This window comes from Rana temporaria, chromosome 10 (assembly GCF_905171775.1).
Source record: "Rana temporaria chromosome 10, aRanTem1.1, whole genome shotgun sequence".
NCBI classification, from domain to species: domain Eukaryota; kingdom Metazoa; phylum Chordata; class Amphibia; order Anura; family Ranidae; genus Rana; species Rana temporaria.
Window position 1 is genome coordinate 12302754 of NC_053498.1, and position 20817 is coordinate 12323570.

Consider the following 20817-nt stretch of genomic DNA (forward strand, 5'->3'; position numbering starts at 1 on the left):
TTTAGGGGTAAAAGTTTGTCACCATTCCACGAGCGGGCGCAACTTTAAAGCGTGACGTGTTGGGTATCAATTTACTCGGCGTAACATTATCTTTAACAATATAAAAAAAAAATGGGCTACCTTTACTGGTATCTTATTTTTTTATTCAAAACCGTGTTGTTTTTTTCCCCTTTCTTTGCCTTTAAGACCTCTGCACAAATACGGAGGGACAGAAAGTATTGCAAGGACCGCCATTTTATTCTTTAGGGTGTTAGAAAAAAATATATATAATGTTTGGGGGTCTAAGTAATTTTTAGCAAAAAAATTGTAAACGCCGAATCTCAGAAAGAGGCTCGGGGGTTAAGTGGTTAAAAATATTTGTGCAATTTTTAAAAAATGAACAAATAGAGCAAAATTTGAGCAATACAACAAAAGATCAGAGTAGTGGGGAAGCCAGAACGTTCTTCAGCGCCATCGGTACAATTGTATATTGTTTCCATTCTGGAATGATCTCCCAACATCATTTCACTGCCAAAGTCACAAAACGAATCAGTGGCACAACCTCGAATGGAACTCTCCTCCTGCACAGTCTTTGAGCCTCCCATATAATAATAACCGTTGTAAAAAACAGACTCGTAATAATAGTACTCTGTAAAAATAAAGAAGAAAAATATTCCTGATTAAGAAAACTGCTCCAACTCCAGATTTTAAGTAAACTGTTAATGGCACACGTCAGTCATAATTGTAAATTATTCTGTTGGGGTGCATATACTGTATGGCAGGGGTCTCCAACCCCTGGTCCGCGGCCCACTACCGGGCCGCAGCTTGTTTAATGGCGGGCCGCGAAGTCTGCGCTATTTGCGGTGTGGTGGCGGCGGCGGGCGAACAGTGAGATCGCCGCCATCACCACACTTCCGCCCACACAGTCCCACAGCTGTTCCGCCCACACAGCCCAGCCGGTATACTGTTGGGGGTGAAGCAGGCGAGGAGAGAGATGACATCATCTCCCACCGCCCGCCCCGCATCACCACTGTTCTCTCTCACGCGAAACTCACTGTGCCTAGTGACAATTTGCATCTAGGAGGCAGGGGACAGTGGTATGTGCAATCTGCATCTGGTGGCGTGTGGAAAGTGACTGTGGCAATCTACAACTGGTGTCAATCTGCATCTGGTGGCATGTGGCAAGTGACTGTCGGCATGTGGCTTCTAGGAGGCAGGGGACAGTTGTAGATTGCCACAGTCACTTGTCACATGCCCCTAGATGCAGATTGCACATACCACTGTCCCCTGCCTCCTAGATGCCACATGCCGCCAGTTGTAGATAGCCACAGTCACTTGCCACATGCCACCAGATGTAGATTGCCACCAGATGTAGATTGCCACAGTCACTTGCCACATGCCGCCAGATGCAGATTGCAACAGTCACTTGCCACATGCCGCCAGATGCAGATTGCCACAGTCACTTGCCACATGCCACAAGATGCAGATTGCCACAGTCATATGCCACATGCCACCAGATGCAGATTGCCACAGTCACTTGCCACATGTGGCAATCTGCATCTGGCGGCATGTGGCAAGTGACTGTGGCAATCTGCATCTGGTGGCATGTGGCAAGTGACTGTGGCAATCTACATCTGGTGGCAATCTACATCTGGTGGTAACCTGCATCTGGTGGCAGTCAATGTGGCAATCTGGTGGCAGGCACCACAATCCACAATGCCTGCCCCCGGGGGCCAAAATGGTTGGGGACCACTTCTGTATGGCACTCTATATTAACCATTGCCCACCAGCGCAATTTTGTATTTTTTTATTTTCCGCACACATGATAAAATCTGCAGTTTTTGACAGAAATAACTTTTTTCAAAGCGGAAACCCTAGAGAGATAAATGGTGCCAGTTGCAATTTTTTTTTTTTTTTTTGCGCAGGAAAATAATATGCTAAATCTAATTTTAGTGCAAACAAACACAATATAACAATCATCTATTTTGGTGGAATATAAAAGGTGGAATCGTGTCAAGTATATAGATGCCAAACATGTTAAGTCTTAAAATTGTGCACACCCTTGAAATGGTGAAAAACAAAGGTCCCCAAAATTGTCCAAAGGTGACACTTTAACCACTTAAGGACCGGAAGGATTTGCCCCCTTAATGACCAGGCCATTTTTTTTGCTATAATAAATATCCCCCCCCCCAAAAAAAAACAACAACAATTTCTTCGTATATTAAATGGTTTGCGCAAAAGTTATAGCGTCCACAAAATAGGGGATAGTTTTATGGCATTTAAAACTTTGCTCTCTGTGTCAAAGCCATTTACTGCTTCTAGGCAGATCCCCTCGGAGTCTTACTTGTTACAGTGTATATCCGAATGCAGTTATATTCTTCTCCTCGACATTGCATAGTTCCTTCAGGTTCACAAGTGGAAGAAGTATTAGAAGAGCATACTGGGCATGTTACTCCAGTGAGCTCATTGTTTGTCTTTATATCTGTAAGATAAAACAAATAAGCCTTATAGCCCTCTTGGGGGGTACAAATTTTATTAGAAAAAATAGGATTTTTGTACTCGCCGTAAAATCCTTTTCTCTGTCGTCCATGGACGGACACAGCCTTCACAAGTCTTGACAAGTGGGTTATGTTCCTGTTCATAGGAGAGCACTAGGAAGAACATGTTAGATATTTAAATGCATGTTACTTTAACAGAGTTGAACAGCCCCACCCAGGGGGCGGTCCCTTCAGACATAACCCTCCTCCCTGCAGCATGCAGCCTCAGTTCGTAAAAAAGCAGTACAAACCAAAAAAGGAGGGGTGGGTGCTGTGTCAGTTCATGGACGACAGAGAAAAGGATTTTACGGTGAGTACAAAAAATCCAATTTTCTCTATAGTCTTGACAAGTTGGACGTCCCCAAGCAGTTTAAAAAAACAAGAGGTGGGAACAGCATCAGTAAAATCAAAAAACTTCACCCCAAACAAGCAGAGCTCCAAGCGGAGAAGGTGCAACTTTAAACAGCCGCCTGCAAAACCTTGCGGCCGAAGGAAGCATCTGAAGATGCACTCACATCAACCTTGTAAAATTTGGAAAAAGTGTGAACGGACGTCCAAGTCACCGCCTTACACACCTGTGAGACAGACGCTTGATGTTGGAAAGCCCAGGAAGCACCAATTGCCCTGGTTAAATGTGCCGTCACCAGAAAGGGGGGTGCCCGCCCCTTAAGAGCATAGGCCTGTATGACGGTCTGCCTGATCCACCGAGAAATGGTGGCTGACGAGACCGTCAGGCCCTTTTGTGGACCAGATACGTCACAAAAAGTGAGTCAGATGTGCGAAACTGAGCCGTAGCTCAGAGAGGTACACCCGCAAAGCGCGGACCACGTCTAAAGTGCAACCTCCTTAGGATGCGCCGGCCGAGGACACAAGGATGGAAGAACAATGTCATCATTCAGAGATGAAAGGCTGGAACCACCTTCGGAAGAAAGGAAGGTTGTGGGCGCAATACCGCCTTAACCTTATGGAGGATCAAGTATGGCGACTTGCAAGACAAGGCCACCAACTCAGAAACATGTCTGACAGAAGTTATGGCCACCAAAAAGGCTACCTTCTGAGAAAGTGTCAAGAGAGGAATTTCTTTGATGTTTTCAAAGGGAGGTTCCTGAAGAACCGAGAACACCAGATTCAAATCCCATGGAGGAAGAGGTGGTTTAAGAGGGGGAAGTATATGATGAACCCCCTGCACAAAGGTACCCACCAGAGAATGGGACGCCAAGGGCCGCTGAAAGAACACAGCCAAGGCTGAAATATGTCCCTTAATGGTACTTAAGGCAAGTTTCTGATCTTCTCTGTCGCGGACACTGGCTGCAGGCACCTTTTCTGCCACATTCACCCTATTATTTGTTATTGCTATATGAGTCTTTTGTTACATTTTTGAGAGACTGCTTTCTTGGATTTGCCCAAAGACTATTCTTAGTTGTTAATTCTGAACAATACATTAACATTGAAATAGCTGATCACATTGACCTCCGGAGACGGACTGTCTGGTCACCTGGGCTTTGCTGTGTTAATTAACATGCTAATTCTATAGTTGTCTGCTAAAGGTGTTGAGAGAGGGGAGGGGGGAGTATCCATGAGTCAGCCCTACCTCATTATGTAACCCTCTGTGTTAAAAGTGTATAAAAAGTCTGTTTCTGCCAATAAACTTTGCTAGATGCTACAAAATATTTCCGGCTAGACTTGTATTCCATGGAGCTGTAATAATCATATCTTTCTGATGGTCAGACTAGAGGAAGCGGTATTACTGACGGAAGCACTCAGTGTGGGACAGGATCCGTCACACTCTCCACGCTCTAAAAACAGCAGGACCCTGGAATCCGAATACGTCCGTGGACTCCACCCCATTTCTTCGCACAAAGAGATGTAGGCCTTCCAGGTGCAATGGTAGATCTTCCTGGAAGAAGACTTCCGTGCCCTCAGCATAGTTGAGACGACCGAGTCGGAAAGACCCCAGTCCCTCAATACCCTGCCGTTAAAGCCAGCGACTGTAAAGCAGCATGAAGTATGGGACCTTGAGATAGAAGGTCCTCCCGCATTGTACCCCGAGAACACCTCGCAGACCCACTGGTCGGAGAGCAGGGAGGTCCACCGAGCTTTGAACCTCCAAAGCCGTCCCCCCACCCATTAATCGGGGGGGGGGGCAAGACTTCATGCAGTGGCGGGTTTGGATGCTGGTTTGTTTGGCTTACGCACCCAGGGACGTTTCTGTCCCCCAGCTGAGTCTTTGTCAGCCTGGAAGGGCTTACCTGCGGGCCCTGACTGACGAAAATACCGCTTCTGAGTGGGAAACGAAGTACCCGGCTTACGGCGCGGCTCTTTCCTTTTGGTGGACTGAGGGAGGAAAGTGCTCCTACCCCCAGTGACATCCTTAATAATGTCGCCCAACGAGGTACCAAAAAGCCTCCCACCTTTGAAGGGTCAATTTGCCAGGACTTTTTTGGATGCTTGGTCAGCAGACCATCATTTCAGCCAAATCAGGCGGCGCAAAACCAACGCCGAAACAAAAGCTCTGGATATCAAGGGGGCTGCATTGCATCCAGTGTAGCATCACAGACATATACAAGGCCCTGGACCAACTGGTCGGCCAGTCTAATAAATTTGTGAGGGAGCTGGTGCTCCTCCACAGTCTGGTGCAAAACCTTCGCCCTTTCAGTGAGTGTCTGAGACACCAAGGTTGCAGCCACAATAGGCCGCAATGCAGACCCCAGCATGGTAAACATGGAGCGGGTCAGCGCCTCGGAACTCCTATCAGTATGGTCCTTAAAGGCAGGGGTCCCTTCTATAGGGAGAGTGGTCACCTTATTTAACCGGGCAACCGGGGGGTCAACTGCCGGAGGAGAAGCCCATTTTTTCAAATGGTCTGTCTTCAAAAGGGTAACGGACTGCCAGGCACTGAGGAACTACAAAGGACTTCTGTGGCTTTTCCCATTCCTTATCAATGAACTTGTCAAAAAAGGACACATAAGGAAAAACCTTCACAGAGCGGTCCGACTTGTGGGACCCAAAAAAGACTGAAACCTCAGTGGATGCCTCAGCTGCACTATCCAGCTTAAGGGAGTCCCTTACAGCACTGATAAGCTCACTAACAAGTGCCCTGTCCTGTACTGACCCTCACAAGGAAGGTCCTGGTCCACATCCTCAGACAACACAGAACTGGAGTCAGAGCATTCCCCAGGAGATGGGGGGAGGGGCGCTTTTTACCCCCCTTACGCCCGCACGCTGCTTCCACCATGGCAACAAATGTTTCCAGGACTGCCGACAAAGTGTCCATAGGAACCGCAGGTGCAAGAGCACCAGCTGCCACCTCTGGCATGTTTGGGGAAGAAGGGCCAGATACTGACTCCATACAGACAGCTCTCAGGGACCTATTCAAGACCTGAAAATCCCACCCTCCTTGCTGCGCTGACTTGGGGGTTACCCAGGGAACTCACCAACCCAGCAAGAGACTGCTCAGCACCACTGCCCGCCCTCTGTACACAGCGTGTGCTGTGAGGAAAAAGCTGTGAGGTAAAGCTGTGAGGTAAAAATCTGTGAGGAGATATGTGCTGCGCACCATATAGAAAGCCAGCACTAGAGGCCAAAACCACACACAAAATGGCCACCGAACGCCTCAGAGATAACAGGGCACGGCCACAGTAAAATGGCCGACCGCAATAACAAGCTGCGCCATAGCGCGACCACAACAAAATGCCCGCCAATGGGAAATGTCAATGCAAACAGCAGAATGCAAAAAAATGGCGCCGGCGCCGCCAAAATGGCGGCAAAACACTGCAATGTGGATGAGAAGGCCTAATGGGGCTTCCCTGAGGCACAGCTCACCCCCACAAAAAAAATGGGCCCAGACATCCCATAGTCCCCCGGTGGGAAAAGGAGCCCCCCCACAGGTCCACCCCGGTAGCAGCGGTAGAGCAGCAGGGGGAAATGTGACAGAGAGCAGGGAAAGGGGGGATAGGAGGGCCCCCTAACCCCAGGAATGCCCAGCCATACTGACCCGCCGAGGCAGGAAGGACTGTACTTACCCGTCCATGCGAGGACCCACTGGCGCATTCCTGACAAGCATACAACCGCATTGGAGTAGCTGCCAGTCCACTGTGAGCCTGTCACTCAGCCGGCAGTTGAGAGAAGAATCTCAAATAAAGAAAATTAAAAAGAAAAGAAAATGCAATGAACAATTTCTTCAGGGTGCTGGGCCCAAAGGGAGCCATACGTCCTTCTCCTTTGCTAGGCAGAACAAAAACTGAGGCTGCATGCTGCAGGGAGGAGGGTTATGTCCGAAGGGACTGCCCCCTGGGCGGGGCTGTTCAACTCTGTTAAAGTAAGATTTATTTAAATATCTAACATGTTCTGCCTAGTCCTCTCCTATGAACAGGAACATAACCCACTTGTCAAGACTTGTGAAGGTCCATCCATGGATGATAAGAGAAATTATATTTTATTAGGGACTGCATTCCAAGTATAATACATATTCCAGAAGTGGACAATCTTACCAGTAGCGGCTGGTGCTCAAATTTTTTTGGGGGGCACAAAAAATAAATAAATCAATAAATGCAGCAATTCGCGATGAGAAAAAAGTTCTAATTTTTTTTCCCCGCAGTTTTTCTGTTGGGAAAACTGCTGGGGAGCATACACACGCCCGGTTTTCTCGACCAAAAGAAAACATGACAGTTTTCAAAAGACCACCGGGAAACCCGACAGGAAAACTGGGAACCGGCTCGGGCAGTTTTCCCTGTGTACACACGGCCGGTTTTCCTGACAGGAAAACTGCCTGAGAGCTTTGGTCGGGGAAACCGGGCGTGTGTATGCTCCAGAGCAGTGTTTCACCATAGGAAAACTGCGGGGGAAAAAAATGCTGTGATTCGCGACGAGAAAAAAGAGAACAAGTTCTAATTTTTTTCCCGCAGTTTTTCTGTCGGGAAAACTGCTGGGGAGCATATGCACGGCTGGTTTTCTCGACCAAAAGAAAACATGACAGTTTTCCCATCGGGAAAACCGGTCGTGTGTACGAGGCATTAGAGTCACCTTGACCCCATCTTACCAATCCCTGCATGCAGCTAACTATCCTATGCTCATTAAAACTCTGACTTGCCTACTCAACTCATGAAACATGACCCTGTCTTGGTTAGGGTGCATTCATGCAATCAAGATGATCTTCCTCTTAAAACTTCTCTACCACTTTTGCCAATCCTGCTACCCCCAAATCTTGAGCATCCTTCACAGTGTTTTTATCCTTTGTATTTTTATTTATAATTATGTTTAGTTTGTATGTAGCACCTTGGCCCTGTGAGATACAACATTTTGTTCTACTGTATGTCCTCACGTGTAGTAGAATGACAATAAAGCTTGACTTTACTTGACTTGATCCTACAACACCTGGGGCCAGATCCACAAAAACCTGGCGTAACTTAAAAAATCCCATTTAAGTTACACTGCCTTAAAATTTCTACCTAAGTGCCCGATCCACAAAGCACTTATCTAGAAATTTCAGGCCGTGTAACTAAAATTCCGCCGGCGCAAGGCGTTCCTATTCAAATGGGGCGAGTCCCATTTAAATGAGGCGCGCTCCCGCGCCGGCCGTACTGCGCGTGCGCGAAGTTACGTTACGCCGAGTTTTGAGGATCGCGCCGGCTTAAAAAAGTTGCGTCGGGAAAAAAAAAAAAAAAATGACAGCGTCGCTCGGCATGCATTCCTGAGGGAGAACTCCATGCCAATTTTCAAAGAAAAAACCGGCATGGGTTCACCCCCCAGGAGCATACCAGGCCCTTAGGTCTGGTATGGGTTGTAAGGAGACCCCCCCACGCCGAAAAATCGACGTAGGGGGTCCCCCTACAATCCATACCAGACCCGTATCCAAAGCACGCTACCCGGCCGGTCAGGAAAGGAGTGGGGACGAGCGAACGCCCCCCCCCCCCTCCTGAGCCGTGCCAGGGCGCATGCCCTCAACATGGGGGGGTTGGGTGCTCTGGGGCAGGGGGGCGCACTGCGGGCCCCCCCACCTCAGAGCACCCTGTCCCCATGTTGATGAGGACAGGACCTCTTCCCGACAACCCTTGCCGTTGGTTGTCGGGGTCTGCGGGCGGGGGCTTATAGGAATCTGGGAGTCCCCTCAAATAAGGGGGCCCCCAGATACCGGCCCCCCACCCTAAGTGAATGGATATGGGGTACATCGTACCCCTATCCATTCACCTGTAGGCAAAAAGTTAAAGTTAGTAAACACACAACACAAGGGTTTTTAAAATAATTTATTATTCTGCTCCGGACGCCCCCCCTGTCTTCTTTATTAGCTCTATTACCAGGGGGGGCTTCTTCTTCCACTCTCCGGGGGTCTTCTTCCACTCTCCGGGGGTCTTCTTCCACTCTCCGGGGGGGGTTTCTTCTTCCGCTCTCCGGGGGGGGCTTCTCCGCTCTCCGGGGGTCTTCTTCTATCTTCTCCCCTCTTCCGCTGTTGACTCGGCGAACCCCGGTTCTTCTGCAGATGTCCGGTGCCTTCTTCTTCAGCGCTGGCTGCCTGCTATCTTTGTGTGTTAGCTCAATTAGTAACAGGCAGCCGGCGCGGTCTTCTGTGACGTCAGGGTCTTCTGTTCTTCTCTCTTCCGATGTTGACTCGTCGCCTGTTGTCGCTGTAATGATGGAAGCGCGCCTTGCATCACATTTATATAGGCATCACCGTCCCATCATGCTCCGGCAGGTACCCACGTGGTGGGTGCCTACCCACGTGCACCCACCACGTGGGTACCTACCGGAGCATGATGGGACGGTGATGCCTATATAAATGGGATGCAAGGCGCGCTTCCATCATTACAGCGACAAGAGGCGACGAGGCAACATCGGAAGAGGGGAGAAGAAGAACCTGACGTCACAGAAGACCGCGCCGGCTGCCTGTTAGAAATTGAGCTAACACACAAAGATAGCAGGCAGCCAGCGCTGAAGAAGAAGGCACCGGACAGCTGGAGAAGAACCGGGGTTCGCCGAGTCAACAGCGGAAGAGGGGAGAAGATAGAAGAAGACCCCCGGAGAGCGGAGAAGCCCCCCCCGGAGAGCGGAAGAAGAAACCCCCCCCGGAGAGTGGAAGAAGACCCCCGGAGAGCGGAAGAAGAAACCCCCCCCGGAGAGCGGAGAAGACCCCCGGAGAGTGGAAGAAGAAGCCCCCCCTGGTAATAGAGCTAATAAAGAAGACAGGGGGGGCGTCCGGAGCAGAATAATAAATTATTTTAAAAACCCTTGTGTTGTGTGTTTACTAACTTTAACTTTTTACCTACAGGTGAATGGATAGGGGTACGATGTACCCCATATCCATTCACTTAGGGTGGGGGGCCGGTATCTGGGGGCCCCCTTATTTGAGGGGACTCCCAGATTCCTATAAGCCCCCGCCCGCAGACCCCGACAACCAACAGCAAGGGTTGTCGGGAAGAGGTCCTGTCCTCATCAACATGGGGACAGGGTGCTCTGAGGTGGGGGGGCCCGCAGTGCGCCCCCCTGCCCCAGAGCACCCAACCCCCCCATGTTGAGGGCATGCGGCCTGGCACGGCTCAGGAGGGGGGGACGCTCGCTCGTCCCCACTCCTTTCCTGACCGGCCGGGTAGCGTGCTTTGGATACGGGTCTGGTATGGATTGTAGGGGGACCCCCTACGTCGATTTTTCGGCGTAGGGGGGTCTCCTTACAACCCATACCAGACCTAAGGGCCTGGTATGCTCCTGGGGGGGAACCCATGCCGGTTTTGTTTTTACAAATTGCCGTGGAGTTCTCCCTCGGGAATGCATACCAAATGCCGTCGCTGGAATGGGCTTTTACATGGTGTGACTAGTTTACACTTTGTAACACCAGCCCTAGTTTTACACTTGCAAACTAAAACTTACGGCGAAAAAACAAAGCTGGAAAGCTTTGTGGATCGCCTTAAGTGCTAATTTGCATACCAGAAACAGCATTTCGACTCGAAATGCCCCCAGCTGCGGATGCGGTACTGCATCCTAAGATTCGGCAGTGTAATTCAATTACACATGCCGGATCTTCTGCCTAACTTTGGAAAACTGCTTCTGTGGATCAGTTCCAAAGTTAGGACAAGGGATACGATGGAGTAACAGCAGTTACTCCGCCGTATCTCTTTTGAGGATCTGGCCCCTTGTTCTCAAATTTATCTGGAACCCATCTAAACTGAGGCTGAATAGACACTTGGGGCCAGATTCAGGTAGATCCGCGTAACTTTGCCCGGGCGTAACGTATCCGATTTACGTTATGCCTCCGCAACTTAGACGGGCAAGTGCTGTATTCTCAAAGCACTTGCTCTGTAAGTTGCGGCAACGTAACGTAAATCGGCCGGCGTAAGCCCGCCTAATTCAAATGTTGAACAGGGGGGCGTGTTTTACGATAATGTGCTGTGACCCGACGTGATTGACGTTTTGCACTTACGGCGCATGCGCCGTCCATGGAATATCCCAGTGTGCTTTGCGGCAAAGTACGCCGCAAGGACGTATTGGTTTCGACGTGTACGTAAATGACGTCCAGCCCCATTCACGGAAATTTCAAATTTCGACACGGGAACGACGGCCATACTTAACATTGTTACGCCGCACTTACGCCACCATATAGCAGGGGTAACTATACGCCGGGAAAAGCCTTACGTAAATGGCGTAACTTTACTGCGTCGACCGGGCGTACGTTCAGGAATTTGCGTATCTAGCTGATTTACATATTTCGACGCGTAAATCAGCTTACACGCCCCTAGCGGCCAGCGTAAAAATGCAAAACGGCGTAAAACACTTACGCCGGTCGGATAGAATAGAAATCTATGCGTAACTGATTCTAAGAATCAGGCGCATAGATACGACAGCTCGGATTCGGACTTACGCCGGCGTACATGGCGCTACGCCGTCGTAAGTCCTCTGAGAATCCGGGCCTTGGTTTACATCCAAATAGCCAAGGAAGGACAGGAAGTTACCCAATATTACCTATTATTACAAAGCAGCCCAGATAGCCCACTATGCCTACCTGGACCTTTATCAACAGGATGGACAAAGACCCTGTCTCACTTGCATCCCTACCTTGGCTTCCTCCCCCCTCTGCCCCCTGTTCCTGACTCCGACTCTATCTGTCTGAACTTTATTTCTCAGCACCTACCTCAGTATCTCAATTGCTCTCTCGTTCCCCCAGACCTTGAAAACACCCAAAGTTATATGTGCTCAGGTCTCACTTTAATCTGTTCTATGCTGACCACTCAGGGCATTCGCTCTATTCCCCAAATTAAGGACTCACATGTAGGAATGAGCTTTGAGTTTGAGTCGAACATTGCCTGTTCGCCGAACAGCAAACAATTTGGGGTGTTCGCGGCAAATTCGAAATGCCGCAGAACACCCTGGAAAAGTCTATGGGAGAAATCTAAAGTGCTAATTTTAAAGGCTTATATGCAAGTTTTTGTCATAAAAAGTGTTTGGAGACCCGGGTCCTGCCCCAGGGGACAAGTATCAATCCAAAAAAAGTTTAAAAAAACAGCTGTCTTTTCGGGAGCAGTGATTTTAATAATGCTTAACCTCTTGCTGACCAGCCGCCGCAGTTTTACGGTGGCAGGTCGGCTCCCCTGCGCGAGAGCACATAATATAACGTCGGCTCTCGCGCAGGCCACTCGTGCCCGCCCCCCGCTCGCCCCCAACTCCCGTGCGCCGTAGTAAAAAAATATATTAATAAAAATGCCATAAAAATACCCCCTATTTTGTAAACGATATAACTTTCGCGCAAACCAATCAATAAACACTTATTGCGATTTTTTTTACCAAAAATAGGTAGAAGAATACGTAACGGCCTAAACTGAGAAAAAAAAAAGTTCTTTTATATATTTTTGGGGGATATTTATTATAACAAAATGTAAAAAATATTCATTTTTTTCAAAATTGTCGCTCTATTTTTGTTTATAGCGCAAAAACTAAAAACCGCAGAGGTGATCAAATACCACCAAAAGAAAGCTCTATTTGTGGGGAAAAAAGGACGCCAATTTTGTTTGGGAGCCACGTTGCACGACCGCGCAATTGTCAGTTAAAGCGACGCAGTGCCAAATCACAAAAAGTGCTCTGGTCTTTGACCAGCAATATGGTCCGGAGGTTAAGTGGTTAAAGTGAAACAATAAAAATGAAATATTCCTTTACATTTCGTACCTTTGGGGTGTGTATAGTATGCCTGTAAAGCAGCGCATGTTTCCCGTGTTTAGAACTGTCCCTGCACAAAGTGTTATTTCTGAAAGATAAAAAAGTCATTTAAAATCACTGCGCCCGAAAAAAATGCTGTTTTTAAAACTTTTTTTTGCATTGATACATGTCCCCTGGGACAGGACCCAGGTCCCCAAACACTTTTTAGTACAATAACTTGCATATTAGCCTTTAAAATTAGCACTTTAGATTTCAAATGTTCGAGTCCCATGGACTTTAATGGGGTTCTAAATTTCACACAAACTTTTGGTCTGTTCACAGGTTCTGGTGCGAACCGAACGGGGACGGGGGAGGGGGGGGGGTGTTTGGCTCATCCCTACTCACATGATATTCTAGGCTCTGAACCATTTTATTACCTCCAAATACGCCACCTCCAGGCTCCTGGAATCGCTCTCTAGGAATCATGACTGGTCCAAACCATGAACAACTAGTTGTCGGACCTGTCCAATGACTCAGAGCCTTATTTGCTATATTCTTCACTTTTTAATAGCTCAGCCCCACAGACCCCTTCTTACTGCTCACGCTGGGAGCATGAATTCGTTTTTTATAAAATATATATATATATATATATATATATATATATATATAGACACACACAGTATATAGCGGAAAAATTCTGCCCAGTCAGAGTCGCTGCTGACCCGCTGCGAGACAGGTAAGTGCATCTAATGGGGCATGGTAGCGGAAATTGATGGTCACACTGGCAGAATCTGATAGGGCACAGTAATGGCAATTGATGGGCACACTGGCAGTATCTGATGGGGCACAGTAGCAGCAATTGATGGGCACACTGGCAGCATCTGATGGGGCACAGTAGCAGAAATTGATGGGCACACTGGCAGCATTTCATGAGGCGCAGTGGTTGCGTTTGATGGCACAGTGGTGGCAATTTATGGGCACAGTAGTTGCGTTTGGCACAGTAGCTGCATTTGATGGGCACAGTGGCTGCAATTGATGTTTTTTTTTTTTTCAGTTTGTTTGCGCCCCCCTAAAATTTTGAGCACCAGCCGCCACTGGTGAGCAGGCTTTTTATTGCAGAAGAGACATGTCATGTCAAACAACTGGCTTCCAAAAATTCAGTCAGTAAGATTCAGTGGCGGTGCGTCCATAGTGGACGCAGGAGCACCGCCCCCTCTCTCCTGCACACGTTACTCAACAATACATAAATTCATGCACAGCATGAATCTATGTATTGTCGCCGCTGCCGCCCAATATTCAGGTGGCCGGCCCCCTGTTGAACGCTGGCCATCTGAATAACAGCAGTGGGTGTGTATTGGAAGTGTCTATCAGAGCCAGCATTCCCTGGTTAACACTGACAGGTGTATAACTGCGGCGGCTGGTCGGCAAGTAGTTAAAGTGGTTGTAAAGTCAAAAAAAATTTTTTTTTCTTAATGCATTCTATGCATTCAAATAAAAAGCTTTCTGTGTGCAGCAGCCCCGCCACATACTTACCTGAGCCCCATCTCTGTCCAGCGATGCGTTTGAGTGTCTCAACCGTCTGGGACTCTTCCACAGGGAGCTGCGGCTCGGCTTGGGTGCCCTTATAGCAAGCTGCTTACTGTGGGGGGCATTGAACAGGAGGGAGGGGCCATGAGCACCGAAGAGGGACCCGAGAAGAGTAGATTCTAGGCTGCTCTGTGCAAAATCACTACAGAGAGCAGCTAAGTATAACATGTTTGTTATTTTTTAAAGAAAGAATAAAAATAAAATAAGCTTTCCAATCCCTTTAAAGGGGAGTCCCAGCCTTTTTTTTAAGTTTATTAAAAGTCAGCAGCTACAAAAAGTGTAGCTGCTGGCTTTTAATAAACAGACACTTACCTGCTCCACGGCTCCAGCGACGCGCCGGCCGGGGCTCCGCTCCTCGCCCCCCCTCGCCGGCCGGCGTCTTCATTCCTAATGTGGGCACCCGGCAGTGACAGCTTTCGGCTTCATGGCCGGGCACCCACTGCGCATGCGCGAGCGGCACTGCGCCGTCCGATTGGACAGGCACTCGCCTACAGGGAGGGGCTGCAAGAAGGCGATTAAGCTAATCACCTTTCCAGCCCCTTGGCGGAAGGAGGAAGTGGGACAGGAAGTCCCCTTCTCCTGAAGCCCCCACTCCCCCCCCAAAAAAATTACATGCCAAATGTGGCATGTAAGGGGGCGAGGAGTGGGTTAAGCGGAAGTTCCATTTTTAGGTGGAACTCCGCTTTAAGTCAACGCAATCATTTTGCTGCTCTTTGTATGTGTTTCTAAAACATAATAACAATTATTGGAATAAAAAATAAAAAAAATGTATGTTTTTGCACATTTTTACAACATGCATACACTCAGGGCCGATCCTAGGCAGGATGCACGGGGTGCTCTGCACTCAGGCGCCGCAGAGGTGGGGGCGCTGAATCTCCAAATTGCTCCCCTCGCTCCTTCTTGTCTGTGACCAGAGGCGGAGCGCATGTAGCGGGTGCTGCAGTTCCCCACCCGCTTAGTCTCTCAGCTGGCAACTGACAAGAGCGCATACCCCGCGTTGTCCCCGGAATCCGGGCTGGGTACCGCAGCGGAGCCTAGTACTGGAACACGTTCCGGCACTAGGCTCCACTAATTAATTCTGTCCGGTGTGCATGGAGCAGTCTCCTGTCTGCCCCGCCCCCTTTGCGTGTGTCTGTTCTTTTCCCATAGGTTTGATGAGAGGCTTCTGGGTTGGCCGGAGCTGCTGCCAATCACCCCGTGCACTCCCAGAAATGCTCTCCCAGTGCCACCCTCCAAGTAACCAAAGATGCCACGTATGCCCCGCCCCCTGTAATGTGCTTCTGCTCCCAGCGCGCCTGAGCTACATGGAACTATTGGACAAGTACTGATCTATGGGGACACCTGATGTGGGGGGCTCTGATGGGGGACACCTGCTGTGGGGGGGCTCTGATGGGGGACACCTGCTGGGGGGGGACTCTGATGGGGGGTTTACAAACATTTGTAAAGGGGAGGGGTTAATAAGATGACCACGCCCATGTGGGGGCGCCAGAAATATTTCTGCACCCAGGCGTCTGTGACCCTAGGATCGGCCCTGCATACACTTTTGGCTTTCAAAGGTGAAATAGCTGTGATTTGCTCCTGAGGGTTAGGGAACCTGCTTCCAACTACCTTAAATGTGACTGACCTTCTAATCACATGACTTTCATAGCCAAAGGATTAGGGTTCAAGTTAAAGAAAAGGGTCAGCAAAGGTACCCTTCAATGTTTCTCTCAAAATAGGTTTTTACTTAAAAAAAAAAAAAAAAAAATTGCTGATCAGTATAGATACTTTCCTGCAAGTTGATCCGGGAAACAATAGTCAGTGTCACAGCAGGTGATACCCATCCATTTTCTTTCCGTTTGAAGGCTGTAACTTCCAAAGGTATCACAATAGCTCTCTGGGACACAGCGATGGATAACGGAAGTTTCCATAATTTCCTTGGAAAAATCTGCAGATAAAAAAGCAACCGTTGTTGGAAATGCTTTAATTTACAATATATGTGGTTTCCATACATAGAAGCCATAATGTCGTTTGTCCACCCTTCCACTCCCCTTGTCCATTCACAGCATGCTTGGTATTCTGTAAACCAGGGGTCTCCATACCTCCCAGTACAAGGGCCACATTGTATATTTTACAAATGACTGTGGGCAGAAAAAAATCCTCATTAAGGCCCCCCTTACATCTGGATACCTATCAGAGTCTTCTTTAAATCAATCCATCTGATGGGTGAAGAAGGTGCCCTAGAAGTGGTTCTGATCACCTGTGTGCTAGATCCGTGCATCTTTCTGCGGCCATTTTCTTGCTTGAATTTTTTTTTTCCATTTTGAGGATGTGAGTGGGGCCTCATGTCTAAATTTTGCCTAAGGCCTCACAAAGCCTATAGCTGCTTTTGCCCTTACATTAGGGCCCCCAACAGTGTTCCCCTTACATCAGGATCCCCATCAAAGACCCTGCTTACATCAGAGTCCCCATCAAATTACTCCTTATTCTAGTGCCACCTAAACATCAGGGTCCCCACAATAGTCCTTCCTTACATCAGGATCCCCATCAAAGCCCCTGTTTACATCAGAGTCCCCATCAAACTACACCTTACATCGCGCTCCCTATTCTAGTGCCACCTGAACATCAGGGTCCCCACAATAGACCTTCCTTACATCAGGGTCACCATCAAAGTCCCAGCTTACATCAGAAACAAAGAACATAGGCAGACTTTGCTGAACCTAATCCTCAATCAGTGCACACTGAGGATTTGCCACTGACCCAACTTGCAGGCCAGACACACTCTTGTAGTGAGTGAGTGAGTGAGTGAGAGAGAGACTTGTAAAGCGCAACACATGCGAACTGAATCGCCTCTGGGCGCTGTATCCATTTCATGGGTAAGGAACCCCTTGACCTCAGAAGAGATGGGTTTTAATCTTTCTCCTGAAGGCCAAGTGGTCCGACTCCAGTCGGATGGTGGTTGGTAGTGCATTCCACAGGCGGGGTCCTTGGGCTGCAAATCTTCGATCTCCTTTGGACTTATATCTGGCTTTGGGTATCTGGAGGAGGTTTTGATTGGTGGATCGCAGTAGTGGGCCAGAAGTGGCACTCGAGCCATAGTTTGGAGACCCCTTCTGTAAACCATCCACAGAATACAAAGCACATTGTGAATGGGCAAGGGGCAAGGAGCCAACAAACACCACCCTTCATACTTCTGTGTATGAGAGCCTCTGAGCTAAGTGATTTACACCTCATGAGACCTCACCTACGGAGATCGGTCAATGTAGACAGACAGATCTCCGTGCCTTCAGGGTTTGTCCAGCCTAGTATCATCAACGATTGGTCTCCTCACCCAGTCAGTCCCTCCCCCCCACAGTTAGAATCACTCCCTAGAGAACACAGTTAACCCCTTGACCGCCCCCTAGCGTTAACCCCTTTCCCTGCCAGTGACATTTACACAGTAATCAGTGCATTTTTATAGCACTGATCGCTGTATAAATGCCAGTGGTCCCAAAAATGTGTCAAAAGTGTCCGATCTGTCCGCCGCAATGTCGCAGTCCCAATAAAAATCGCTGATCACTGCCATTACTAGTAAAAAATAAGAAGAATACCATAAATCTTTCCCCTATTTTGTAGACGCTATAGCTTTTGCACAAACCAATCCATTTACGCTTATTATGATTTTTATTACCAAAAATATGTAAAAGAATACGTATCGGCCTGAACTGAGGAAAAATTTGGGGATATTTCTAATAGCAAAAAGTACAAAAAAGTACAAGTTTTCTTCAAAATTTACGCTCTTTTTTTTGTTTATAGCGCAAAAAAAAAAAACGCAGAGGTGATCAAATACCACCAAATGAAAGCTCTATTTGTGGGGAAAAAAGAACGTCATTTTTGTTTGGGTACAACGACCGCACACTTGTTAGTTCAGTGCCATATGGCCTGGTCATTGAGCAGCCAAATCTTTTGGGGGCTGAAGTGGTTACTGCATTCACTGCATTAGTGCAGCCCCCACTCTAACCTTCTAGAGCCCGATGTCGATCCAGCACTGGGCACGGGGGCAAAATCGCTGCTCTTTCTCTCCTCACTGGCTCAAAGGCAACAGCGGAAGCCATAGGCTCCAGAGGAGGGAGCTGGGCTAGGGCCAAGCTGCACTGTGTGTGTCAACACACCCAGCACGGCTAGAGAGCGAGCCTGCATGAGTATCCCCCATAGCAAGCGGCTTGCTATGGGGGCACTTAGCAGGGGGAGGAGCCAGGATCGCCAGCATCGGACCCCAGAAGAGAAGGATCAAGGCTTTATCAAGAATTAGAACCTTCTAGTGAATGAGGCACATAGTATAGTCAAATATGACTAATAACCTAGTACAATGGTCATCAACTCCTGTCCTCGGGGCCCACTAACAGGCCAGGTTTGCAAGATAACTGAAATACATCATAGGTGATATCATTTGATGCTCAGTGATTGCAGTATTCTAGTCTGCATCTCCCCAAGGTAATACATAAAACCTGGCCTGTTAGTGGGCCCAGAGGACAGGGTTGATGACCACTGAGTCCTAGGAGATACCCCCAGGCAAGATAACAAAATAAATCATGTATTAATAAAAAAAAAAGACATTAGTTTACAGAATGATTACATCAAGACCACATGCAATCTATTTGTATTTTTTGGGGGAAATTAGAAAGATACCTTTGTAGTGTTCAGTAACCGTGGCTGAACATCGATAATTAGCTGGACAATCTATCGTTGATGTGCAATTGCGTGGAATATCATCATATGCCGTGCAATAATTACACATTATAGAGTAACCTGTAACGTGAGAATGGCAATTAAATGAAAAAGGAAAAACAAAAAAAATAAAGAGAAGGAATAAGAAAAAAAAAAAAAAAGACAAAGAAAAAAATGGAAAGATAATATATATTTTTTTAAAATAGGCACAATTATGCCGTGTACACACGATCGGACGTTCCGACATTTCGACAACAAAACCGTGTTCCGACAAAATGTTGGTTCAAACTTGTCTTGCATACACACGGTCACACAAATGTTGTCGGAAATTCCCTAACGTCAAGAACGCGGTCACGTACAACACTACGACGAGCCGAGAAAAATGAAGTTCAATGATTCCAAGCATGCGTAGGATTTTTGTGCGTCGGAAATTGCATACAGACGATCGAAATTTCCAACAAGCACTTTTGTTGTCGGAAAAATTGAGAACCATTTCGGAAATTTCCGACAGCAAATGTCCGATGGAGCGTACACACGGACGGACCATATCCGACCAAAAACTCACATCGAGCATTTGTTGTCGAAAATTCCGACCGTGTGTGTACGCGGGGGGGGAAAAAAAGAAGAAAGAGAGGTGATAAAAAAAAAAATGGAAGAAAAAATAAAGAAGGAAATATGAGGGAAAAATAAAACAAAAAGAAAGACGAAGAAAAAAAATAGAAAGAAAAAAAGAGAGAAAAGTATCGAAGAAAAATTATAGAAGAGAAAAAAAATGAAAAGTGGAAAGAAAAGAAAGTGAATAAATATTTAAAAAAATATTCAAGAAAATGAACTGAAAGTATAGAAACTAGAGAAAAGAAGGAAAATAAATTAAAAAGAGAAGAAAAAAAAATGAAATTAGACTGGTGTCTAGACAGAAGAAAAACATTTACCGGTACTTACTGAATCCTGCAAGCGCTGATAGTAGAAAACATAGCTGTACTACAGACATCATTGTAAAGATACTCCACCGTCTGTACGATTCGTTACGGCTATATTACCACGGCAAACCTTTTCCCAATGAGCTTTATATGAAATAAGTCACAGGGTGGAGAAACAGAGATGGAAATGAAATGCTGGTCATATTACGAAAGATACGTTTAGTTTAACGAATGAAAGCGACACTTTATAGTCCATGATTTTCATAATTACACGCAGGAGTACAGAGAATATACAGTACATGGAATGTGGTAAAAGTTCGGATCCTATTTGCATTTGCAGATGCACCATAGGTACATTTTATGTCATTGGTGTTTTGCATGCAAGGAACTCGTCAGCGAGAGGTGATCAAATACCACTAAAAGAAAGCTCTATTTGTGGGGAAGAAAAGGACGCCAATTTTGTTTGGGAGCCATGTCGCACGACCGTGCAATTGTTAGTTAAAGCGACGCAGTGCCGAATCGCAAAAAGGGGCCTGGTCTTTTACCTGCATTTTGGTCCGGGTCTTAAGTGGTTAAACTATGTCGTTTAAAATGATCGTGTGTGGGCTAAAAGGACGTTAAAAACCGGCGCATGCTCAGAAGCAAGTTATGAGATGGGAGCGCTCGTTCTGGTAGAACTACCGTTCGTAATGGAGTAAGCACATTCATCACGCTCTAACAGACAGAAAAGAGCAAATCGTCTTTTACTAACACGGAATCAGCTAAAGCAGCCCCAAGGGTGGCGCCATCCGCATGGAACTTCCCCTTTATAGTGCCGTCGTACGTGTTGTACGTCACCGCGCTTTGCTAGAGCATTTTTTTAAAACGATGGTGTGTGGGCAACGTCGTTTTAATGATGAAGTTGGAAAAACGTTGTTTTTTTTCATGCCGAAAAATGATCGTGTGTACGCAGCATTAGACTTTTTGGTATTTAGACTTTAAGTGCTGGTTCACTT

At 47.4% G+C, this 20817-nt stretch overlaps 1 protein-coding gene across 1 annotated transcript; it reads right to left on the minus strand.

Moving 5' to 3' along the window:
• Window positions 1-314: 314 nt before the first annotated feature.
• LOC120916330 lies at window positions 315-20022 on the minus strand. Its single transcript, XM_040327237.1, has 5 exons — window positions 19845-20022; window positions 18864-18983; window positions 15988-16143; window positions 2324-2461; window positions 315-628 (listed from the first exon to the last, which is right to left on the minus strand). Exons 1-5 carry the CDS (start codon window positions 19894-19896, stop codon window positions 369-371), a joined length of 726 nt encoding a protein of 241 aa, XP_040183171.1. The 5' UTR covers window positions 19897-20022; the 3' UTR covers window positions 315-368.
• Window positions 20023-20817: the final 795 nt, after the last annotated feature.